General features: G+C 39.3%; 3 protein-coding genes and 1 long non-coding RNA gene across 7 annotated transcripts; 2 read left to right on the top strand and 2 right to left on the bottom strand.

Annotated features, from left to right (window-relative positions):
• Window positions 1-4,551: 4,551 nt before the first annotated feature.
• Window positions 4,552-8,741, top strand: LOC110858177 (pituitary homeobox 2). 2 transcript variants are annotated; one of them, XM_035858597.1, is made up of 4 exons: window positions 4,552-5,625; window positions 5,958-6,129; window positions 6,262-6,492; window positions 7,476-8,741. In XM_035858597.1, exons 1-4 carry the CDS (start codon window positions 5,294-5,296, stop codon window positions 8,106-8,108), a joined length of 1,368 nt encoding a protein of 455 aa, XP_035714490.1. In that variant the 5' UTR covers window positions 4,552-5,293; the 3' UTR covers window positions 8,109-8,741. The 2 variants fall into 2 exon arrangements, with proteins under 2 accessions (XP_035714490.1, XP_021962553.2); XM_022106861.2 differs by having other exon boundaries at window positions 4,553-5,625; window positions 6,271-6,492.
• Window positions 8,742-9,018: 277 nt separating this feature from the next.
• LOC110858181 (homeobox protein zampogna) lies at window positions 9,019-12,832 on the top strand. Its single transcript, XM_022106865.2, has 5 exons — window positions 9,019-9,616; window positions 9,914-9,969; window positions 10,216-10,311; window positions 10,706-10,831; window positions 10,943-12,832. The coding sequence occupies exons 1-5, from the start codon at window positions 9,388-9,390 to the stop codon at window positions 11,126-11,128; spliced, it is 693 nt and encodes a 230-aa protein (XP_021962557.1). The 5' UTR covers window positions 9,019-9,387; the 3' UTR covers window positions 11,129-12,832.
• Window positions 12,833-19,945: 7,113 nt separating this feature from the next.
• LOC110858011 lies at window positions 19,946-23,602 on the bottom strand. The gene is made up of 10 exons (XM_022106636.2): window positions 23,453-23,602; window positions 22,338-23,317; window positions 22,051-22,270; window positions 21,848-21,974; window positions 21,637-21,779; window positions 21,162-21,565; window positions 20,938-21,069; window positions 20,481-20,709; window positions 20,342-20,421; window positions 19,946-20,259 (listed from the first exon to the last, which is right to left on the bottom strand). The coding sequence occupies exons 2-10, from the start codon at window positions 23,295-23,297 to the stop codon at window positions 20,191-20,193; spliced, it is 2,364 nt and encodes a 787-aa protein (XP_021962328.1). The 5' UTR covers window positions 23,298-23,317; window positions 23,453-23,602; the 3' UTR covers window positions 19,946-20,190.
• Window positions 23,603-23,781: 179 nt separating this feature from the next.
• On the bottom strand, window positions 23,782-25,033 carry LOC110858154. Of its 3 annotated transcripts, XR_004836756.1 has the most exons (5): window positions 24,844-25,033; window positions 24,647-24,765; window positions 24,386-24,506; window positions 24,054-24,281; window positions 23,782-23,980 (listed from the first exon to the last, which is right to left on the bottom strand). It is a non-coding gene; the product is annotated as an uncharacterized LOC110858154 (long non-coding RNA). The 3 variants fall into 3 exon arrangements; XR_002548734.2 differs by having other exon boundaries at window positions 24,386-24,509; window positions 24,647-25,030; XR_002548735.2 differs by having other exon boundaries at window positions 24,647-25,028.
• Window positions 25,034-25,301: the final 268 nt, after the last annotated feature.

Genomic DNA, 25,301 nt, shown 5'->3' on the forward strand with positions numbered 1-25,301 from the left:
CCGTTGGAATCAGTTTTTAGGGAGGTGCACAGTTATTTATTGAGATTCTTCTTTTCTTGCAAGTTATTAACGTGATGCGGGGTTCATGACATGCCCGTCTCGAATCAATCCAGCCAAAATATATCGCATCTATTCAATAATAATAATGCCAACAATGTGATATGATTACATAGAGCAATTAAGTCATATTATTTATCCCACTTCATGATCCCTGCTGCGAGAGATTTCCCTTTGTGACGTGATGACAATCAGTTTTTATCATTGAGTTGGAAATGAGATAAGAATTATGTTCAGAAATCAGTAACATTTTATGTTTGGGTAATGGATCAGCATTGTTAAGGGAAGGAAATGGCTCTAGGAGGCAAAATAAGCTCAAATTCGGCACATCCTCCTCTGCATAATCCAATCTGACTGAATATTATACGCGTATGTGTACATTTGTAATGATGAGAAGCAACAAGTCAAATTTTGTAGCTGATAAATTAATCAATCAAATTGTGTAAATATTTGTTGCCGTCAATTTTCAAAATGTCCGCAAGTAATTTTACTGGTGTGGGAAATAAATTTGGTCAAAATCTAGTCCAATTTAGAGTTTAAATATTTGTGATATTTTTGTATAGCGGATTAAAATTTAACTAGGCATGATTATTACAAACTTGTGTAACAAACAACCCACGCAAAAATGGGCGGCTTGTTTTGCTGCATAATTTACAGAGTCTGGACTTGAAATCGTTCATATTTATTTATACTTTGCATTAAAACAGGGAAACATATCATTGTTTTGCAGCATATGTCGACACAACAGAAAATCAATTCGTACCAATTGGCATGCACACACCTTACAATTACCCAGTTTGTCGTTCTTCCTCTCATTCTCAAACCTCGTCATGCCTCTCTTCAGTCAGACGCTTACGTGTATATTTAGTTACCACGTCTTGAATCAAATTCATTAATTTTCTCATCCAAGTCAGCTCAAAGGCATCAATTAAGTATGGCAGGAAGACTAAATATGTATGGACGTATTCTTAAGCTGGTGCAGAGAGCCATGTAGCCGTGGAGGAAAAACACACTCCACATCATCATCTTGACTCGAGTCTCGTGCAATTATTACTTCACACACCCAATTATTATCCGTTTTGAATAATTATAAGTCCAACCCGTCGTTCTGCACGGTTTGTGGAAATACTCATTAATTATGACAAAGTGGTTGCATCGAATTTATATAAATTCTCAAAGCCATCCATCCATCCATCCATCCACCTGTGCAAAATGGCTCATTACTCATTTACTTTACTCAAAGTCAATAGTCTAATAATTTCGGGACACTAATCACTATTTATCGCGAGTGCCGAAACATTACGTAGTCAACTGTATAATGAGAGAACCTCCGCTCTGTCATCACCACCAGCCCAATCAATCCAGATTGTTCAAGGTGTGTGTATATATGGCCAACAAGTCTTATCGACTCGGGCAACCAGGTAGCTTTGTCAGAGGTAGCAGCCAGATGGTTATTTCGCCATTGATTCCTTTGCCTTGAGCCTTTTCTTATTATTTTAAGAAAACGATCCGCCTAAGCCAGAAGGATGAACATAAACGTGTTGTTTTCGCACGGGGAAATGTGTCATGTGGTAGAATTGTATTTCATCTGTAAATGTGAGTACATTATTGTTACGATTTCTGCACATTTCTCACATTACGGACACTTTAAGGTTTTATGATTTCTTGGCCACGTTGTAAATTTTGCGTCGTAAAGGGTAGAATTTCAATTTCAGAGTTTAAGTGAAAATAACAGAAATGAAATGGCTTGTTGAGGATTTTGTGTGTATGTATGAAATTGTGTCTCATCATCATCGTCATTCATATCGCATGTATCACATCATCATCATCACATACGGGAAGGAGAGGAGATAAAGTAGAAAATCCGACCGGATTTCATTTCAGTGATTCCACATTTAATTCTGTATTACATACATGTAGAACATGCCGCTTGGTTGGCTGGGTTTTGGGTGGTGTGAAGCTGGCGTAGGAGAGAGAGAAGATAAATGACATTGTTATAATAATGTGGCTATTATTGGGAGAAGAAGCAAGCGGGGATATTGCTCATAAAACTGGGTGAGTACCGGTACGTAATAAAATCATGGAGAATGTAGTGGAGAAGAAATAAACAATTTTGAAGAGACCAATTCCCCGAATATTGCATTAGTTGGAGGGGAATAAATTTATAATGATTTGGTTCAGTCGGATGGCAGTGGTGGAAAGGGTTGAGAGTAAGAATTTGGGAAAAGGCCGTTGATTCGCTTGTCATTGGATAAATTACGGAGGAAGTCGTTGTGAAAGGGGCAAGATGGAGAGTCTAACACGAACTAAGTTTCTCCTCTCGGATGGATAATAGCAATAATAATGTCGGCCCAATATACCACCCACCAACCTCCCACCCAACTACTCGGCTCCTACGCCATATACTTTCCTGGGAGGAGGAGGAGGACGAGAAGGAGATGCAATTTCCGCAAAGAAAAGTGTTGCGCTCCCGGAACTTGGGATGCAAAATAGATTGGCCATATTTACATTTTTATGTTTCACTCGGATTTGGGAGACTTTTGGTTATCCCTGAGACCCAAAAGGGAGAGGCGAGGCGAGCCCAAACTTTTCTCTCACTCCACTCGCACATAATAATATACGGTAAATTGTGGGTGAAAAGGAGGAAAAGTACATTTAAAATAAATTCGATTCAATTTAGAGACTCTTTCTGTGCCTATGTTTTCCCACAATCGAGGAAAGTGGAGAGAGTAGAAAAATGGAAAAAGTTACTTTTACTTCTTCTTCTTCGTCGTCTTTGACTCTCTCGACGTTTTTAAATTGAAGTCGTTTCTCTCCAATTCAATTTACTCTTTGAGGATTTAGTCTCTTTTCATTTTTATTGCTATTTTTACCTTCGAGACGCTATAAATTTTATGCAGATTTCAATTTCTTTCTCATTTCCCGAGCCCCTTCTTTGCTCTACACGGTCTGTCGTGTCCCTCTTTGAGAATGAATTCATTTATTACTCTCCCCATGTGAAGCTTTCACTTACTGCCTACTTACCGTGTAGCACTTACTTTTCGTCACATTTATTTTTTACACGTCCCAACATTCGACAATGCAATTTAAATCCTGCCTCAGCCACTTTCCCTCGTGGCAATGGGCACCTATTTGCATGCGTATACAATCATTTATCTCACCCGGATCGGGTAGCGGGCGACAGGAACAATAAGAATTCGTCAGCATTCTCTTTTCCTCCATTTTTCTCGTCCCATTGTTATCCTGTAATTGCCTTGAGACCAAATCAAATAACGGAAACTCCCAGAGACCAAACGACGACGAAGACGACGACGACGACAACGACGACGATGAGTTCCTCTCTTTTTTTTGCCTCGTGTCGACTGATTTTATTTTTCTAGAAGAAGAAGACTGCTCGATTATTCAAGAGCTGATTGGCTTTATTGCGTCTTTTTTTAAATGCATAGTCGCTTCTTCCGATTCCGATTGTTCTTCTGCACGTGGGCATTATACACATCCCTTTTTAAGAACACTTTCCCTTTCTCAATTAACTTTCAATTGGCAAACCTATACTAAGTGATTCCATTTAGATATTTATTCCCTCTGCACGAATAGCGAGGATGGTGAGTGGGTGGGTGGGTGGAGGGTGAACCTGATTTATTCTGTCAGTGGGGTGGAATTGTACTGTAATAATGCAGCTTTACTGCGATTTCCCATGCTGAGATTATGCATCAGTTTGTGCATGGTTTATTAGAATATATTTAGTAATTCATGTATCAGTATGGGAAATAACAAGTCTGCTGCTCCATGAAATCGCGTAATAACCAGAAATACAGCAAAACACGTATATTTATATCCATCTCTCTATTTATCATAATCCTTAAATCAATGTTTACACAAATGTGGAACATCCATCTCTACCAAAGCGGAGAGGAGAAGAAGAGAGCATGTTAAATGTAAACTTTGTCTTAATTATGTCTGTTTTCTTTCATCCATTGTCAGATTAAGGAGTAAAAGTAGGAACATAACGGAGACAGAAAAACGAGGAAGGCGAACGACCAAAGATTTCTGTCACAAAAGGAGACGCCACTTTTTCAGGGTGAAATCTTTTATGAAATTTAATTCTACACAATTTTCACAAATTTTGTAATTCCATATTGCAGTTTTTCTTTCAAAATAATGATCAGATCCTGAAATAATTTCTGATTAAAAAACACTCTACGCCTTGTAATAACAAAACGTGCCAAACATTTGCCCTTTATCAGGACGCGATTTCTGGAATGCATAACTGTTTCTTTAGTCGGACATCCATATGCCTGGTGGTGTTGGTGCTTACCAAGATATTCGTATTCTGCTGGTTCATTCATCACTTACATAAAAATCCACCCATCTCAGCAGACACAGCTCGGGAGGAAGAATTTAAGGAAAAATAGACATGATTGAACTACTTATAAAGATTAAAGAAGCAATATGCTTAATTTTAACCCTGCCTTTGGTACTGGTGCTTTTGTGCGGTGTGGTCACACTGCGTTCAGTTCATTCAGATCTGTATGCATATATTCCTTCTCCTAAAATAAGAATAAAAAGTGTTTCCAGTTTTCCTAGCAATAAAATAAATGCCTGGCCATGCAATCACACCCAGACAAATTCCATACTGCACACACGGTGCTAGAAACATGGGAAAACATTCCTCCAGTTGTGAAATCGGCCACGACGGTGACTAAACAGATTTGTCAGGTGTTTGGCAAAGACGAAGAATAAATTGACATTGGAATAAGATTTTCTTGTTCCCTTCTTCTTTTCATGGTGGTGGTGGTGGTGTCGTGAGAAAGTTTTGAGTGTCCTTTTATAGCTGTGTGTGTAACAAGACCAGCTTTTTTGACAATAATGGAGAGAAGAAGAATGCAATAAAACATTTCAAAAATTTGAAAGAAACTCTGTCACGGTTGTTCAGAAATATTGTGTCATTCAGTTCATGTTTTGGGTTGATTGAATTATTAGTATTTTATTTGAGACGACGGTAAAAAAAGATTCGGCTCCTTTTTCGTGTGACATGATTCGTTTGATGACCGTGACTTTTCGTAGCAAGAAAGTCACAACGACGAGTGTAGCGCTTTCTGCTGATGCTATATCAAGGAGTACTTGAATTGACCACTCCATTAAGCGATTATCTCGATAATTGTGACCGCACCAACACCTCGGCACAATGGAGTGAAACTCTCATTTCATTCCTTCCCATTATTACCACGGAGTAAGGATGGTGCCCTTCTTTGGAGAGACCGACGATGACGATGAGGACGAAGACGATCATGACGCTGTTACAACAACCTCAGGAACACCGTCAGGAACAGATTCGAGTACGGTTTTTTGGTCACATGAGGATTCGATTGGGACAACAATGACATCTCCGCCTCTCTTGATGCACAATGATGCCAACAAGCCGGCCAACAAGCAGCAGCAGCAGCAGCAATACTACGGCAACAATATGTCTCACGACTCTTCCCACTTCTTTTGCACCGATTATTCCACCAACCCCATTTATGGCCGGGACACAATTGGCGGCGATAACAGCTTATCCAACAATAACAGGTAGGAAGGAGAAGAAAATTTATAGATTTTTAAACGCTGTCATGCAGAGAATCGTTTCTTGGCTAATTGTTGTAAATTCGATTTGGACGTGGCGATGGAAAATGTTCCCACGCAATCAGATTAACTGAGCAAATGGCACAAGATGCTTGGATACATACATCATGCATAAATAAGTACGTGACGATGATGGTGGGGTGACCGGTTGGGAATGTGGTGCACTTTTGAACTAATAAGCATTTTGATTATTACGGGAAAGAGAACACCGTGAAATAATGCTGTTTCTGTTGCCCAATGATTTAAAACTGGTTGGTGTTTGTTTCTTTTCATGACAGAGGAAGACAAGAATCAGGAGCAGCAGCAGTAGCACCACGACAACTTGGACCACTACCTCCGAGAAGTTGCTCCATAATTACCTCCCCGCACTTGGCCCATTTGACCGATCTGTGTTCCCCATTGGGAGGAGGGGTGGATAATCATCGTCATCATTCCACCACCCTGTTTTCGGTAGGTTCTCGTACACACTAAGCAACCACGTATCAACAATTCTTAATTGTTATCCTCGTCATCCCAGTTACTGAAACGTGTGGATTGATGGGTTAATTTTATGATGATTGGAGAGATACGATCGGACTTGAGCTATTTCAGGTGCAGGGACCCAGTGAGCGAGGAAGGAGATGGGATGGACAAAGTGAACCGCGGAGTGGTGGTGGCAGGGTCCTCGTCCGAGGTGACAAAGTCAACTCCCTGCATGATCTTCATCTTCATCAGCATCATCACGGCAATAAGAAGCACCCCACAGCCATTAGCATGAGGAAAGGGGTCTCGTCTTCGAAACCAAAGAGGAAACCAAGGGTCCTCTTCTCTCAGGTGATCTCTTGACGTGATTTACACAAACTGATTGGTATCACCTCAGCCAAGAAATGAGGGACCCTTCAGTCCTCGATGTACGCATGTAGAACCACGACGATGGCGGAGATCTTCATCAGCAACGGATGATGATGATGATGATGAGACTGATGAAAAACAGGGACACCAAAGGGCATGGAATGCTCAATGTTTTTAAAAGAGATGAAACTATTCTTTGTTTTACTGGGAAATTCCTCAGATATCATCTCTCTTCTCCCTCAAGGGTGGTGGTGTTGGAGAAATAAAGTACTCACGAACTAGCTCAGAGAAACTATTTTCCACTAAAAAATCGAACCTTCAAAATAATTAACGTGGATATTTGTGTCCAAAGGGTGCACAAATTGTGGAGTTGAGTTTTTATCATTGGTCAGGAAATTTCCAGTAAAATGCTGGCCTTTCCTCATGTAAACTAAAATATTTGGTCAGCTGGAATGATTAAATCAGGCAAAGTCAGTACACTGCATACAGCTTTTGTTAAACTGAGGCCCTTGTAAATTTTTAAAAAATCTTCAAAATAATGCAACATCTCCAATATGTTTTTCGAATTTGCATTTTACTTCAGTATTGGTCGTCACATTTACGCAAACTGACTTTTTGGTTCATAATTAAAATTAGGAAATGCAGTAAATTATTAGGTGTCGTTTCGCAACTTTGCGTGTAGTAAAAAATCGCTACGTATTTAGAAACCTTTCCAGTGAGGCAAGCACATTGAATTCGACCCTGACGAGAAGGTACCCGTCCGCGTACAGTGACTGATGGAAGGGTCTCTCGTGGCGTGGAATGGGTTTACTCTCCCACACGAAACGTTACCCTCGACGCGTTGCGTAACTCGAGCTGCAGGGGGAAACCTGTCCGCCGTTACTTTGTTCCCTCATCTCCTGTAAATGTAAAAGACGTCTCTCGTATGCAATGCTAAAATGTATTTTCGTTCTCTTTCCGTTCAGACCCAAGTTTTCGAGTTGGAAAGAAAGTTTCAACAGCAACGCTACCTCTCCGCCAACGAGAGAGACGGACTTGCCAAGCAGTTGAAGTTAACTCCAAATCAAGTCAAGATATGGTTCCAAAATCGCCGCTACAAGTCGAAAAAGTGTCAATCGCCGTCCCCAATTCTAACCTCGGAAGAAGTCGAGTTGGTCGGCGGAGGATGTGACACTGCTCCTGTTGTTGTCGGATCGTCGCAGCAACAACAATGCGTCTTGCAAGGAAATGGTGCAAATTTTGGCATTGCAAATACTTATCCTGTCGACAATAATACTATGGCCTACCCAACAGTATCGGATGATGAGCAGAGTCAGAATCGTGGAATGATATCTTCGACCTATACCAATTTCGTGCCTTTATCACAATATAATAATTATAATAATGAGTCAGATTCGACGTATGCTTGTTGTTATGCTACAAATTTTCATAGCAATTTATCCTCAGATTTTAGAAATTGTGTAGGAATTCAGACTGACGACGCAGCTATGTTGAGCAGTGGTGGTGGTGGTTTGGTAGAGATGGCAAATTCGTCGTCGTCATCGTATGGAATGATACATGGCGAAATTACTGCACAACCGAGTAATATGTTGGTCTGATGAAATTGTAGTTTAATACCTAAGTTTTAGAATCTAAGATTTGGAGTTATGCATATATTACTTACTTAGTTTGTATTGGAAGAAATGTGTGAATTCTCATTTTGGAGACAAGAATTTAGAGGAATGTCGTAGTGTAAAAGAATGTAGTTACTTAGCTAACTTATCAAGTCATTATTTGCGTACTTTGAATAATTTGTTTGGACTTGAAACAGTATTCTCTTCATATTTCAGTAAAGCAATGTCCCCAGTCTAAGATTAAATTAAGCATTATACTAAATTTTAGTGGGTTCAGTTTTACCCAAGTGCAAAGTGGACCATGTTAGTAAGAAAAAAATAGAAATTTTAAATATAAAAAATCCTACTTTCACCATCAAAACAATTCACCACCACATGATAAGTGAAAGGTTTTAAAAATGTATGTATTGACAATTTTGCTAAATGAGTATGTCATCATTTTTACGGAGTGATGATACATAAACATAACTGCTTTCACTAAAATTATTCATAATTGAAATATGACAAATTACACACTTGTATCAATCTAACACAGCTTTAATTAATTTAGCCGTTTAAACTGTGTGGTTGCGAGCCATTTCGCAAAATAAATATTGAGATTATATATGTATACACACATTCACTTTCATCTCACTTTCCTCAAAAACCCAAAACCTATGCATATGAGTACTTGAAAGTTGACAGTACTCCTTCAACATGGTAATTTTTCGCTTAAAAATGCCACTACCACGCATATTATGGAAATAAAACAGTATTCGCTCTCTACGTAAATTTCTCCCCCATAAAACAATGCCTTCCTCCGGTATTGTTGTTTCGTGCCCTCATCTTGGCCATTATTTGTCCACACGTTTGATTTGTGTGGCATGGGCGTGCGCTTTGAGAAGAACGGTTTTGAGATTGCTGGGAGTGAAGTGATCGCGTCTGGATGCGCGCTGATTAGTCGACCCGAGCCGAGGCGGCCCTCACGCCAAGAACCCAGCCCACTCCAACAACTCACCAAAAGCAATCCATCTCGGGATCATGTCATGCATGCACAAATTGCTCGCTCGCTCCTCTTCAGCCTCTGGCCTCATCTCGTTCTCTTTAAAAATCAGCTTTCTCACCCATTAGTATCATTCTCGAAGTGGTCGACGATGGCAATAAAATCTGGACCGGGTCATCACCATACGAGTTTTGTGGTTGTGTGTTAAGCCAGTGAAATAATAGTTGTTATTAGTGAAAACACTAATTGTTAATTGGTTGTTACTAGTAAAGTTTTGTCACTATGTCGTCGTCATCCTCAAATAAGGATGAGAACACTTCGTCGACACCTTTCTCCATCCAGAACATTTTGGGCAATAAAAATTACGATGGTGTTTGGACAACGATTTTGTCGAGTCGTCCACGTCCCCTGGATTCGCCGGAGGGGAGCAGTACCTCGCATCATAATATGTTCAAAGCTACCGACTGGGATGCGGAAGCGATAGATATGAGGATGAAGCATCAGTTGAAAGGTGAGAAATTTTGAGAATTTTGAAAATTTTGAAAAGTGTAAATTGAGGTGGAGATTTGAGATTGAGAGACTTCTTCCCGAATGTATTGGGTAATAACCTGTTTGGAATTTTGCCGAAGTGTTTACCAACATACATATTTATTGTTTGAGTAAAATGTGCATCGCAATTCTAATCTAATACACAAATTAAGTTGAGCCATGTACAACCTTGTTATCATGATGACAAATTCCATCCACCCATTTGGGAGAACTTATTATGTAATAAGCACATATTTGACGATTTGGTTATGCGTTCCAGACCCTGAAATGAAACCGAGGAAGAAACGATCCAGAGCTGCCTTTTCCCATGCACAAGTAAGAACAAAGATAGTCACTTTGCATGCACTTTGCTTATTTTATTGTTGTTAAATACGCTGTAAGACTATCTTAAATCTTATGCAAATTAAGTTTGGATTACGGGACAAACGATATTAAGTATGAACGAGAAGTGAGATATGCTCAAATGCCTCGACTAGAATTGCTATTTCCCTACTACATAGCATTCCTATTTTGCATAAGTAGCAATAAATTTCACCAAATTATGGAATTTTTCACTCGCAGGTATACGAACTAGAAAGAAGATTTAGTCATCAACGGTACCTCTCCGGCCCGGAAAGAGCAGATCTTGCCCAAGTCCTCAAACTTACGGAAACACAGGTAATAAAAAGCTTTTCATAAGTTCTGGTTAAAAGTTTTCCTCAAATTTTTATGCCATTCTTGAAAATTGGAATGAGAATGATGAGACAAGAGAGATGAGACGACGTTTACAAATATTGGATGGGGAGCAAAGTGCATGTTTTGAGTGGTCATGATAAGTTTCCTTTCTTGCTGGTCATATGGTTTTCGTTAATCGGCTAGTGTTCAACTATTTTAAGTGGTTCTTTACACACTCGTCGCACATAAAGGAGTTGTATGCTCTCTCTCTCCCTTTAATTCTCTCTGCCCAATTGGAACTCACTCATTCGTGGATAGACGAATTACAGATGTAGCTCTCTTAAATTCATAAAAATTGCTAATAAAGTTAGTTACAGTTTCAATTTAATGGTTCCAGGTGAAAATTTGGTTTCAAAATAGAAGGTACAAAACCAAACGAAAACTCCAACAGGATATGACTTCTCCTTGCCAAGTCCCTCAGGCGAGGAAAGTAGCTGTTAAAATCCTCATGAAAGACGATAAAGTAAGTGATCTGATTTTTCTTGCCATATTTTTTAGGGGGAAAAGGTTAATTCGAATTAGTTTCAAATTCTTAACGATATTTTTTTGTTCTCTTCTCCCCGCGTGTTTCCAGGTTATATACAACCGTGAAGAGGTAAAGCCTTATCTAAGTCCGAGCAATTTGCTGCTGAACTCTTTCTACTCGTATTACTGTTGGCCTTTCCAATTTGGCAAGTACCCACCACCTCCACCCCCCACGGGTCATGGACACCCGCCTCTCTCCCTCACGCTACCACCACCTCCACCCATTCTCCAGTAGTCACATCGAGTGCAAAATCACCAAACTTCAGTCCGGTCGTAGAGGAACAAAGGTGTCGTTCAATAATAAAACATAAGTAAACGTCGTTTTTCGTCGGTCTTGATTTACTTAAATATTTAACGAGTGATTTCTGAGAAGTCGGGAAGGAAGGAAAGTATTGTGCACCCCATGTACGCACTTATTACACCCCGTTCTAAGTCATAAATATAAATATTACTACGTTCTCACCCAATCGAGAGTGGCGTTAGTTAGTTAATATTTGTTATGATATGTTGTGCAATATTGTACGTACGTAGTGATTTTAGTAGGAAAATGAACCTGGTCTCACTCTCAGATATGTAGAAGTGTGTCTTCTATTCATTTATTATTATTATAGTCAAAGTTTTCACTTCTGCTGCGAACGAGTCTCTTATAGCCTCTAAAAATGAATGTGGATAATAATAAATGGCAAAAACAAGTTGGAAGTTGTATACGAATATTGAGCTGCAATAGCCCTCATCTTCTTGGTTGATGTGATGTGCTGACTGCATGGTAAAACGATTAGGTAACTATTTATCTGTTTGAGAGAAAAAGGGATCCTTATTCTGAAACGCTCTCTCTCAACTCATCCTCATTCACGACGACTGTATCCAATCCGTAAACACTACATACGTTCAAGAGAAGCAGCAGAAAAGTGTGATTTCCAATCGTATACAAGTCTTTTTTGGCGTGAAGTGAAATGCGTATTCATTCATGAAGTGTAATAATTATCAGTTTATCATCCTCGTCTCATCCCCCACCACCAGTCCCACTTCTCATTATGATTCCATTAATGAAGTGAACCCTTATTCTTTCTTTGTAAAGTTGGAGTAGGGCGAGTGGATTGTGACACTTGTTTGAATCCCAGGTCACGTCTTGCCCGAGTCACAATTTATTTCTAATTTCGACACTTTCACGTCCCACCGAATCTGGCATGTCATCCTCTCACTTATCGGAGAAATGGTTTTCACTTTTGTAAACCATTCATCTTTTTCCTTCGTGTGTTAGTGCATCAAATTGAAGCTGTTTAATCTCGGGGGCTAGTTGACACGTTTACATTATTGTTATGTAATTCTACTACTACGTACGGTTTGATCTCGTTATTTAGATAGTTGTTTAAATAATTTTAGTTGATAATAATATAAATAATCCGTTATAAGGGTTATGTTTGCGTAAAAGTTGAAAAGTCAATCTGCTCTGTTTGTCTGGCTTTATTCGTTCACACAATAAAATATGCATGCGTTTTGGGAATATGTATGTACGATTGGAAAATGGGTTTGGCCGTGGAGCCAAGCCGATAATGCGATCCATGTCAGAATCAGATGTTCAAATAATGCAATTAATCAGTGTTTAAAGCCCTAAAATACTTACTACATACGTACGTACGGCGTGGATAGACTTAGGATTAGCACGGTGGGTGAGTGGCTTCGAGTGGATTGAAGAGTATCACATTACTTACTTACTTACATAGTACTCTTATGTGTTTAGATGAACAAATGTTTATCAATTACTCACTGCTGTGCTGTAACTGTAACTGTATGTAATTTTACCGTAATATATTATCCGCACTATTACCCCTGTGTGGACACATGTCAAGATGATGAATATATATTATTTGCTAAAACTATGTATGCGAGTAGGAAAAAGAAATCCGTGAAAATAATAAAACTGGATGGAAATGTGAGAGAATGAGAAAGACCAAGTTTTTTTTTCTAAGGTGAGGTTTCTGTACCTTACTTAAGATGCATACATTTTCTACAGAGTTCATAAAATAAATTGGAAATTGTCATAATTATTCAACTTTCTCTAAATATTTTCCAGAATTTGAATTCTATTCAAGTTCTTATTGCATCGCCCTCACCTTAATAAGTTGTTTATTTAGAAAAAAAGGCATCATACTCTTACGCAACGATAAGTAAGAGCAAGTTCACAGGAAGCAATTTATTAGAATTTTTCCCAATATTATGAGTTTACGTAATACGCAAATATAACATACCTACAGAGATATTATTAGGGACAAGGTAACATTGTTGCTTAACCGGGGGTTCGATTTGTATTATTTTATTCCTGGGCTGGGTGGGAGTAGGGTGTGTGGACTAACTTGCGATGATAGTGGATGAATGAATGGCTGAATTGTTGTTGAGTGAAGGGTCATCAAATCCGAGTGATCAATAGCTTTCAAGTGGATTGAAATGAGAGAAGGGTCGTCGTTGTTGTGCTTTTTTTAACTTTCACTCGCTCGATGGGGTGACTTTGAACGCTCCGATCACCAGCCAGCTCACCCAGTCATCACGAGAGAAGAATGAGAGATTTTTTGATGGTAAATGAGCCCAAGCCAACTAGGTAAACTTGAGTAGAGGACAAACAAAGATTAATTTTCGTTCCTTTTTGGTCACTACCATTACAGTTGCATCGTTCCATAATTATCTGATCATCCATTACATAAGTTTGCTCAGATTTGAGACACACTTGCATTTAAAATGTTTCCTTGCTTCACTTTCTCTTAACACTACTCTCAGCACTAGAGTGGTCTTATCTTCGATAACGTTATATAATTCGGAAGACACACTTGTACTGATTACGAGTCAGGATTGATATTCTCTCTCCTGTGGTTGAAATGTATGTCTCTCACTTCCTGGAACACTTTGTAAATTGCATTTTCCTTTTATGAATGAGAAAGTGGCATCGGTCTGACGAGGAAGTGGTCTCACCACCACGGAAGAGACTCAAGAGGAGGATAACGAAGGTGTGAGATGGTCAGACATGCGGGCGGTCGGTCGCCCGACCTGCTGGTGGCTGGAGGGCTGAAGGGTTGCATAAGCGGATGTGTTGGTGCCCGTGTTGGTACCACCTTGCACTAGTGGGAACAGGAGATACGTAGTGTAGTCCTGGCCAAAAAAATGCAATCCACCTTCGCCACTGATACCACCACCAAAGTGTGTGTGCTTTGATTTCTCCAACCAAAACATTTTGCTTTCGCCATCATCGTCATGAAGGGCAATTTACTTTACTTTACTTTCTTGCGTGCCGGGCTGACTTGACTCTCGGTGTCACACACGTTTTGATTTGGCCTTCTCCGATGATGATGATGATGATGATGAGATGGATACTGGTAATAAGTGTGAGTGAGTGAGTGCACTGGCGTCTTTTATTGATATTTACCAACATTTATAATAATATGCAGTGAGGAAGAATAGGGTCTCATCAGCCCAGTGTAAATATAATATCACAGGGCAGGACAGGTGCTAGGTGTTGATGTGTAAAAGTAGCAATTTGCTTAATGGAATCTGGGAAAAGGAGGAAAATCTGCATTACGTGTGGCCCGTCATTATTTTATAATGTCGCATACTTACCAACACACAGGGAGACAGAGAGCGAGAGAGAGGGAGATGGCTGGATAACAATAAATATTGCATAAAGAAGAAAGCTACTCGATATTGGATTCGAGAGAGGAGTGTGCATTGTGTTACTTTATGTCCTCGTAGCATGGCAGTCGTGATGTTCATAACTTTCTCCAGAGCACAAAGGTAGGCACAAAACTTGTCCGTGGACTGATTCTACCCGTTCCAAGAAAGAGGTAAGAAGAAGCTCTCAACCGGTAACATTATACATTTAATAATAAAAGCGTGCACTAATTGAGTCGTGCCGTGGAGGAGTGGACCTCCACTATTTTACTCTCATAATGGGTTTTCCCTTTTCTCCACGAATTTTCGCCATTTATTCATCGCTCCGTTTTATTTTATACTTTTATTGTCTGCATCATCAACCCAGCCATCGAAATGTAAATAAACTTTTGGCCTTTGTTCGTCCTGTTGTTGATCAGCTTGAATTGATTTTGGCAGTAGTTTCACCAGCAGCCTGACCGACCGACAGTCTCGTCAGTGTGTACATGTAACAACCCATTTTATAGCTGTTTCGCACATAAAACATAATTTCACCACCAGCATGAAACTAACTTTTACATAGTCGCCCGCGTTCTGCGTCCAACATTTTCATTGTTCTTTTGCAGGGATTCGTCTTCTTTTGTTTTCTCATACGTTCATAAAAGGTCTCGCCTTTGTGGAGCAGCAGCAGCAGCAGGAGTGAGAGTACGAGAGCAGAAGAAGATGGTCTTCTGAACTGCAAACTTGTCTGAATGGGCGCTGCTCTACATTACACGGAAGTATCGGAGGGAGAAGAAGAGAGAGACGTATTTACAAGCCTCAAATTAAGTCAAGTTGCAGTAAGAGTGGAGTTGTTTGATGTAGTCGTAGTAGTTTCCTTGGGATGATGATGATGATGGTCGTGAAATAAAAAGGATCCCAAAGCCGTATGTACCACGTATAATGGGAGTGGGATGAAAGTAGAGACCAAATTTAACTCTTATGTTGTAAAGATTCCTCCAGAAATGTAAACATCTCTCAGCCCACACGCATTCCGTTTACAATTTAACGCCCTGACATTTGGTTTGCCCAATATTTCCGATACTCTCACTCAACTCTCATGCATACTGGTCCTCTTCTAATATTCCTCTTCAATCCTGTATAAAAATGGGATCAAATTCGGTGCAGTTTTACTTTCAAGTATCTGTAACAAAGTAAGCAAATAGGTCGTTCATTGCAGGAAAAACGGTCCATTTTACGCAACAAATATTTCATTTATTTATCATTGCTTTTTATTCTTCTTTTCAAAATGTTCCCAGAACAATTATGTATGAAATCGAACCAAGTGAAATTTTATGAAAACAAAATATTTTCTTTGATTTTTTTGAAAAAATGGAAAATTTGAATGGAATAGAATAAATGACTCTTGTTGGGTTCACCGGGTGTTAAAACCATCACGCACGGTGCAGGGAGGAAGGGACGACAAGGTATGGGTTTCATGTCGACGATAACTGAACCGTGTCGTCCTCGCAATCGTAACACGGCGTAATTAGGAGAGCAGGCTTTGCTTTCCTTTGCTGAGGGTATAAGCAATTCTGCTAAGTTGGAGTCGATGAGATACAAATGAGATGGTGGATGGGGATGAGATGAGAGAACGGATGGAAGTCAACTGGCTGCTGACATATGAATTTCTATTCGGATCACTTAAATCTCTCTCAACTCTCCACTCTCAGCACCACTTTCCTCCACAATTTCTTCACGTTCACATCCAACATCCCGTCCAGTTAGATAAGTCAGTTCGGCAGACAGAGGAGCAGACTGACTCGTCGTTGGTCTTCTTGGGGTGCATGTAATAGGAACGATTATGAAAAAAAGTTCTTGATGTCTGCTTAGACGCTGGGATTGAGCATTCCCGTCCCGTCGTCCTTGCAATAATCAGGCTCACTTGTGAATTACGAGAAAATTTAGAGTCTCATCTCAATTAGCCAAAAAGTTGGGCCAATTTTTATTTTATCGCATTCGAGTGAGCTCTTCATCCACCCGTCGTCTCAATTATGTACGACTGCACCCAACCATCTCAAGGCTGGCTGGCTGGCAAGTTGGTGTAAAGAAGTAAAATGTGTTTAAAAAGTAGAGCACTTTTCTTGTCAATCCTCCATTCACTCATTGAAAATTAGGCTCATTCTTTCGCCACGAGTTTAGAGTGGCACAGTCCAATCGCGGTCGTGTCATGTACAGTGGGTGCAAAAGTAGCTGCATAAGAACACACGTATGTGGCTGGGGTACCCAATAATGAATTGGCTTTCTGTATCAATCAACCACTTGTTTTAATCCGCAACTTGTGGTCGATTCTATTTTCTGAAATGAAGGGGGATGCAATGAGAGGAAAAGTGTAGTCGAGTGTGTTAAACTGCTCACGTTTTAAAGCCTGACGTCATTTTAGAGAAGAGGAGGCTCATCACTCCGTGTAATGATAAAGTGGTCTTGGTCCACTCTTTATTATGCTCTTAACTCACTCTTCTGGTGCTGGAGGAGAGTGAGACAGCTTTACTTTTGAGTCTGAGTGAGTGAAGTCAATAGGTTTTAGCTAATCAGTTATTCAACTCTCGAATCGTATTTTCAGCTCAATTTGGTCCACACAATATTCACTTGATTAGGGGGAGGTTGTAGCGAATGTACATTCATAATAGGATCAAATCCCCTCCAGTGCTTGTCGAACTGCTTGGTTTTGTCGCGTCTCACTTTTTCCTACGGCGGAGTAAGCGTCAGTATAACCAACGCGCAGTGGGAGAAGAACCAACCAAATAAGCTAATCTTTCTTCCGGTTGACTTTCTTTTTCGGAATTTGAGTCTCCTTCATTCATTCACTTGGTGAAACACGATTTTTGAAAATTGGCCATTTTTCCTCCCCTCGAGAGAGAGAGAGTTTTTGGCTTGTCTTGTCCCATCCATCCATCCGTCTGTCCTCCGTATATTGCGGGGACACACGAGTCAGAGTGATGAGCCATTCCTGCTTCGTGAGGCACTTCCGATCCCATCTTTACTTTTCAGAATAACTGTTTGAGTAGAAAGAGAGACTGAGAGAGAAGTAATTTGTGGTTGGAAAGATTGCTCCCGTTTTATGCGTGGTAGACTTGGCTTCTTGTGGCTCGTGTGGTTGTTGAGGTCACTTCTTACACAAGCGATCTGGGAAAGTGTTTTCTTTCTGGGTGCTGTCATTCGATTGTCATCACAGACCCATTAGAAAGCATCACTCCCACTTCTCCCAGTCTCTCAAGACGAGGACGACGAGGAGGAGGAGGAGGAAAAAGCATTTCCTTAACTTGTATAGTCGACCTTTTCAACGGAAATGAGGTTGAGGATCGAGAGACCACCACCAAAGATTTAAGCGTACAAAGTCCCTTTTAGTGTGGGCAAAGCATTTTGTGCTGTATCAGTTACACAAATCGGTAAATATGTATGGATGGATGACTTTGATGTTTGCCCGTGTCCACCAATTTACAAGATTTTGCCCCTTCAACAGGACTTCAGCTTCGAGAGATGTGTGAGGCTATATTGAGCAGTAATTAAATTGTATCTGGATCTAAATATGCTCTCCGTAAATGAATTACGGATAAATTTCTAGTAATAAAATTGGCGTTGAATTGTGCAACTCAATTTAACCAGTGGTACATAGTTTGACAGGACGAGTTATTCTTATTACGAAGGCAATTGTGTATGTGTTCCTACATGCATAAATACGTACCTACATTTACATTTGTATGTGTTACAAGTCATCTCATGAGCCAATGAGAGTACGTACACTCTGTTTGAGCATCTTTAAACCGAAAGACGCTTAGTGCACCAACAATAGTTTATTTATTCAAGAATCAACTTTTAAACACATCTTTGACGGTCAAATGAGAAGTCTTTTTCTCTTCTATCTCTTGGATCCAATCAAGGAAAGAATAATGAATAATAGGAAAACTATTCAAGTCCGGCCAGATGTACCAACGACAAAACATCACAAACTTCCCAGATATCCATCCATCCATTCCTTCTCCTTTTCCTTGAGACCTTCGGTTTTGACTGTGACCAACAATATGTCAAATTTGTTAGTTTTTGTTTCCAAGCTATTAAACGCCTCTTGAATCACAATGTGCTCTTTCATAGCTTCTGGCCTGGCGTGAGTGTATTTCTTATTATGATGTGAGGAGTGAGCAGGCCAAAGATCACAATCACATTATGTAGAATGCCGCACGTTGAATGAATATTACAGTTAAATAGTTAACCGACCTGCAGCCAATAACCATTATTGGGATGTTTAAATTATTTAGTTGTTCATCTTGGCATCAGACACCAACCAACCACACACCATACATACGTACGTACGTATGCACTTACTTCCAACAGTGGAACTGTAATGACGTGCATGCCTGCATAATGTGTAACATGGGGATGAGGCGTGTGCTTCAAATTGAATCTCGTCAATTAGACTGAAAACTGATGGAAAATGAACCTAATACTCAAGGTAAACAGATTCTGGCAAAGTCGAATTATGTGTCTGGAGTGGCATAACAAGAGCATCATATTTACACACGTGGCTTTTGATGAGCCACTTCCTCCGCTTGACTGCATCTTCTTCCTTCGCCCAGCTAAAGTCATTTTCGATCTTCGACTTCTTCTTCTGCTATTCCAATTCAATCGTCGTCTTCTTATTACGTGCAACCAATGACGAGATGCTTTATGCACGTCCGCAATCCCTCCAATTTTAAGACTTGTTTTTTCTGGTCTCTAAAAAAAGCTATACTTGCAAAACTTCACGTTCTGCACAAAGATATGATCACTCACATTATCAACGAGACGAATTTTCAAATTGTTTCGTAATTCTTGTCAACACTGTGTTAAATTTTAAGATGATGAGGAATATCATGTTGAGTGGATGCTTTATGAAAATTTCATGTATGGGACAAAAAAGTCCATGAAAACCTTAGATTAGTATATAAAAACGATGAAAACGCTGGCACGGTCTCTCTCGCTGCGCGTTGGTTTGTAATTCTGCCGTGTGCACTCCCTGTCGAGCGAGTGAGAAACGTTGCGATGCCGTGCTCTCCTCCGAGGGGGAGAAAATGATGCTTTTCAAACAAAGCGTAAGTATTTCTCATCGTCTCATCGGAAAGGTTTCTGACTGGCTTACATCATTTTAAATTTACACATGTCACATTTCTCAAATTTTAGCAATCAGGATGAGACCATAAAATGCAGTAATTTCTTTGGATTACGAAGTTAATATGCAGTCATTTGGATTTTCAATTCGTGTGCATGCGTCAGTGTAAAAATGGGAGAAATTAATTACTAAGTTTATTCAGAATTCCAGAAAATAGGATAATCTTTGATTTTTTTAACCTACAAATTAATGGTTTGTTGAAAATAAAACATTGACAGGGCTCATTGATGAGTTACGTTTAAAATTCTTTATTGCTGTAGGTAATTTTAAAATTATAACACACAACTAAAAATAGTACAACCAATGAGTATATATAGGGATAAAAACTAAGCAAAAATTGACCAATGAATGAATAGTCAATTTAAGAACATTAACAACTTGTATTGGAAATTCAAAAACAAAACCCAAACGTTTGACATGTTATGTTAACAAATAAATTCTATAGTTGATTTTTAATGGAATGATTGGTCAGTGTATTATTTGTCTTCACGTGGCACGAACAATTCGTCTTCATCTTCATCAGCTTTTCGTGCGGGTTCCCATATCTAAGACAATCAAAGGATAACGTAAATTAACAAATTAGTTAACTGACTACTACAAGCAATAAGTATAATTTGTAAATCATACCTGAAGAATATTGTCGTTTGACACAGATGCTATCATTCCTCCAGAACTCCACGAGAACTCATGTATTGGGGAGACATGCCCTGGAATTAAATTTATAATTAAGAATAAATCGAAGTATGATTTAAAAAACCCAACTCACCGCTATGTATAAATTCAAATTCTTTGGGGATACTGCCATCGTCACTCTCGTTTGAAGAACTGGTAGATGAACAACTAGTGGTACTCATGATATAGACTTTCCCATCGTCTCCAGCGGATGCAAAGGTATTATCATACAAAGAAAATTGTACATTCATCACAGCATCTTTGAATGGCTGAATTGTATAGACGGGGTCATTTAATACGCGAGTATCCCAAATCTTTACCAACTGAAATTAATCGTCATTAAATAATTGCATTAAATAAAAGCAGTTTGTACTCATTAGCAAATTAAATGTTCAGCCTGGAGTAATAATAAATAGTTGGATTAGGTTAGTTATTTTCTGTAGTGATGACGATCGAAATCGAAACCATGACTCCATTTAAAAAATAACAAAGTTGTTCCCATTTGTACATCCATACTAAATTATTTCTCCTTATAAATAGTTAGTCAGTACCTTGTCTGAACCACCCGTCAAAACCAAGGACTCTATAAAGGGAGACAATGAAACTGAATTGATATCTCCATCATGAGCATTTTCCTTAGTCTGGGCAGACGTCGTAGTGCGAATATCCCAAAAAATTAGTTTCTACGCCATAAATTGTTTAAAAAATTTAGCCACTCATTCCTCATTATTGCTACTTTAAAATGTGTATTGTTTCATGGAATTACCACACATACCTTGTCATCACCACAAGATGCCAACACATGTGGCTGAAAGAAATTCCAAGCAACATCCTCCACCACCGAAGTATGTTCAGTATATTTGACTGATGCTTTTACAGTTCTTGGAGAAGAAAGATAAATGGTGGGCTCGGGAGTTGTGTCCGGGTTGGCACAAATATCCCATAAGCAAATCACTCCATCATTGGAGCCCGAAGCCAATATTCCCCGCTCTTTAATGTTCCAGGCTAATCCAAATCCACCTTGACTGTGCCCCCGCAACACTAGAGACGTACGAAATCCGTCATTTTCAGCCACCTCCGGAAAATCATGCGTAAAGAAGACATGGACATCTTTGGATGGCGATTTTGTCGCAATAATGCTGCTATCTTGGGGCATGTGTCTGGCTCGATAAATTTGGCCTGTTTGTTACAAAACATAATTCGGTATTACAACATAATTTTTAAATATATTAACTCGTGTCTCGTGCTACCTTTATGAGTGATTCTTTTCAATACATGAAGTTCGCCTTCATGTGCATCATTTTTTTTCAAATTAACCCCACAGATAAGCAAATGATTGGGCTCGCTGTCCCCAGTGTGGGTCCCTAGCAAAAGTTGGGGTTCGGGCCCAATACTGCGTACAAAATATAATGCACAAAAATTATTCTCCTTTTTATAGACAATTCCATAAAGTGTCATTACTTGACTGTTTCTGTAAGCCATTCCACCGTCAACGACGGCCATACAAGAACGAAGTTGAGACATCTCTCATAAAGTAAAGGGGCACTGTGCTCGAGCCAATAGGAATATTCTTCGTTGAAAGGTATAACTAGAAAGTATTGTAATTAGTTGTGCAATACATTTATAAATTACAATAAATGAGAATACGAATAATTAAAACATACCTTCCAGTTGTGCATCAATTTTACAAAACGGCTTGTGACGGCTAGCATCGGCTAGTTGATGCTCAACAGAACAATAGTATTCTCGATTGCATCGTCGGCAGGGATATTTACTTGAACTTAGTTGTTCGCAAGAAATACCGGTCTTGATGCCGCAACGTGTGTGTCGCTGAGTGTCCATCATAGCTACGACGGTTTGACATTCTGGGACTGCATCATTCGCCTGGTAAAGCGACGAAACATTGGATGAGTTAATGATTAGATTATTTTTTTTTAGTAAAACAAGTTACCTCTATTTCCTCTGAAGTCGCTTTTTTAGTGGTTCGAGAAACTCTTTTATTTGTAGAAGACTTTCCTCTTGCCGAAGCAGTTCGTCGACGCGAATTCTCGACGCGAACTTTTGGTAAAGTTGGTCGTTTCTTCCTGGTGGGAGATTTAGACCAGCTGGAATCTGAATCATGCTGCTCTTCTTCTCCTGCTGAACTGGAGGTGGTGCAAAAACGGCGAGGACGACGCCGACGCCGTTTTGACGGTGCTGTGGATTCTTCAGATTCATGAGGCGAACTTTTAATCTTACGTTCGAGTTGAGTTTTCTTTTTCGATTCCTTTACAAGGGCGCCACCCGCCGAGAGACCAGGTGTAGTCGTAGACGACTGTTTGGATTTCGATGATGCACTTTTGCCAGCGCCTTCATTTTTCTGCACTTCCATGCCTTTCGTTGCATTGTTTTTGGAAGAGAGGTTTGGAGTTTCCACCTGTTCATGTGATCCAACAAAAATGGGTTGAATCGACTCACCCTCACTGTCCGAAATACTAATGGTTGATGCACAACAGGAGCGAGATCCTTCAGTTCCAGTACTCGGATGACTTATCAACCTACTTGTACTTGGAATATTAAGTTCCGATATTTCTGAAGATTGGTTTAGCACTACAAGTTGTTGTGCCAATTTGCAAGCCATCTCATAAGTTACTACTTTATACAAAAGCGGTCGTTCTCCTCCTTGTTCTTCTACATTAACTTCTTCATACTCGCTAACTTCATCGTCGTCACTTAGTACCACCAACGACTTGGACAAATTTTGTAAGTCCTCCTCTGTAATAGCTCTTACGTACATACAGCGATAATCCTTCTCTCCACCAGTGAAGTCGTCCACGGCGACGTTACTCGTAGGTTCCGGCGATGTTGAAGAATGTTCCCCGTCGCTTCTAGGTGAATCCTCCTCCCATGAATCGATACAACTAGCCATCATGATTGCTTTTATCTTTAAATCTGCAAATAATTATAAACCCAAAGTGTTAATACTATCAATTAATTACAAATTATGCCAAGAAAATCAGGACTTTCAACAATTCAAAACTTCATTCTTTTCTCATCAACTTTAGTCACAAATTATGAATGAATTACCACGTCAATTTCCACACAGCTCCCCCGCAATGATAAGTGCAGACAATTGAAATGAACTAAAAAAAATGTGAAATGGTAAAAAAAATGGCGAGGAATCTACTTTGACTGAACTACTGAACTGACCGAGCAGCACGTGGAGACTGGACTGAGAGCAGCAAGAAAGAGGGAGAGGGAAGCGAAGTGAAAAAAATGCGGTAGAACAAAACATCTCGAATTCTTGAGGAATTTGAGAATTCATCTCAATTATATAAATTGTGATGAGATGAAAATAATAGTAAGTAAATTTAACTTTTTGCTATTATATTACCACTGAAAAAATATAAAAAATCTTTTTTTTTGTTTCAAAGTAGTTTATTGGTCACAATTTGCTGTACAAAGTGTTTAAGTTAAGGATGGTCCAGGTCAAGACGAAACAGTTATAAACGTTTTAAAAATCATTTAAAAATATGTCAACACGAAGGCAGTTCTGAATGTTTTGTTGGATTTTGAAAAATGCTTTCCCTCTGTCACATTCCGCAAACAGGTTATCTGAATGAAAGATAAGATACATTTTAATTAGTGGAAATATCAATATTTGTATGGAATTTATTATTTAACGAACCTCACCCACATCGATCATGAGATCACTCAATCAACCTTGGCTTCTTGATCATCATCATTCTGGTCATCTTTTTTCTATTTGGTCGAATGAGGCAAATGTTCTTGTAGAAACTGTAGAATATCGCTTTCGTAATCCTGTCGTGGTTCCAAGCCCCATGAACGAAGAGTAGTTTCTTCAAGTAGTAGAATTGGGCGATGGCATAGTCACTGGCGCAAGCTGCTTGGAGGCCTTAGAATAGAATAATAATATTAATTATTAATAGTATAATTGTTACGCTTATTATGCAGCCCACCGGTAAAATGACATATTCTCGAAGATATTCAAATAAATACCTTCGTTTCCAGAGATGCCGACACTGAACAATTAAGTTTGTGAAGCCTAACCTAAACGATAACTTTACGCACATTTTTTAGCGTTTGGTTTCCTTTTCGATCATCGCGACATCATTGGTTCCTACTTAGAAAATCACTTAATTTTATTAATGCAAATTCAATTACAAGTTGTTACATTCGTGTAACAACTTGTGTTGTGTGTATATATATAATGCATACACATAATGTATGTGTGTATGATGTATATATGTACATACGTACCATCACCGAGGGCAGGATAACAGCTCCTGCCAATTTTGTGACATACTCGACAATTTCCGCCTTCTGCATAGGCTCGACTCCAAAATTATTAATTACTTACTCTCTCCCACAGTTCCATACTGGTTAAAAACTTTTTGTATCAAATTTGTGTACCACACAATTACGGCCAAACAATTGCAACAAATAAATCATAATACCTGGAATATTTTATTTCGGTTGTCTTGTCGGTAGTTTTTTTTCATGCAAGTACATATGTACTAATGATTTCCAATTATGTGGTTTTGTCATATTTTTCGTGCGTTATAAGAGGTAGCCCAGGTACTTGTTTACACAGGTCAGCACAGGTAGGGCACCAACATTGATTATTTATTATTCTTTTCCAGGCTTTTCCAGTTTGACTCGTTTTATATACTAAAGGAGTTAAAATAAGGCATCTCAATTAAGGAGTGCATGGTTAGTTGGTTTAAGTTACATTATTTTATTACTACGGTAAGTACCTATGTACAATACATATGTAGAAGCCAACAAGTCACAAAAACAACAGTAAAACTCAGGATCAGATCGACTACGTGAACGATATGAGAAAAGAACGATATGAGAAAAGTTAAGTGATGATCAAGACATCATCATCAGCAGCAAAACAGACTCATCGTAA

The sequence above is a fragment of the Folsomia candida genome, unplaced genomic scaffold, assembly GCF_002217175.1.
Source record: "Folsomia candida strain VU population unplaced genomic scaffold, ASM221717v1 Fcan01_Sc020, whole genome shotgun sequence".
Taxonomy (NCBI): domain Eukaryota; kingdom Metazoa; phylum Arthropoda; class Collembola; order Entomobryomorpha; family Isotomidae; genus Folsomia; species Folsomia candida.

Coding starts and splice junctions, on each gene's coding strand:
- LOC110858011 (XM_022106636.2), bottom strand. CDS start 23,297: ATGATGGCTAGTTGTATCGATTCATGGGAGGAGGATTCACCTAGAAGC. Junction 22,271..22,337: donor CGACTTCAGAGGAAATAGAG/GTAACTTGTTTT, acceptor TCGCTTTACCAG/GCGAATGATGCAGTCCCAGA. Junction 20,710..20,937: donor TGACGGGTGGTTCAGACAAG/GTACTGACTAAC, acceptor GATTAATTTCAG/TTGGTAAAGATTTGGGATAC.
- LOC110858181 (XM_022106865.2), top strand. CDS start 9,388: ATGTCGTCGTCATCCTCAAATAAGGATGAGAACACTTCGTCGACACCT. Junction 9,970..10,215: donor CTGCCTTTTCCCATGCACAA/GTAAGAACAAAG, acceptor TTTCACTCGCAG/GTATACGAACTAGAAAGAAG. Junction 10,832..10,942: donor TCCTCATGAAAGACGATAAA/GTAAGTGATCTG, acceptor GCGTGTTTCCAG/GTTATATACAACCGTGAAGA.
- LOC110858177 (XM_035858597.1), top strand. CDS start 5,294: ATGGTGCCCTTCTTTGGAGAGACCGACGATGACGATGAGGACGAAGAC. Junction 6,130..6,261: donor ATTCCACCACCCTGTTTTCG/GTAGGTTCTCGT, acceptor ATCGGACTTGAG/CTATTTCAGGTGCAGGGACC. Junction 6,493..7,475: donor CAAGGGTCCTCTTCTCTCAG/GTGATCTCTTGA, acceptor CTTTCCGTTCAG/ACCCAAGTTTTCGAGTTGGA.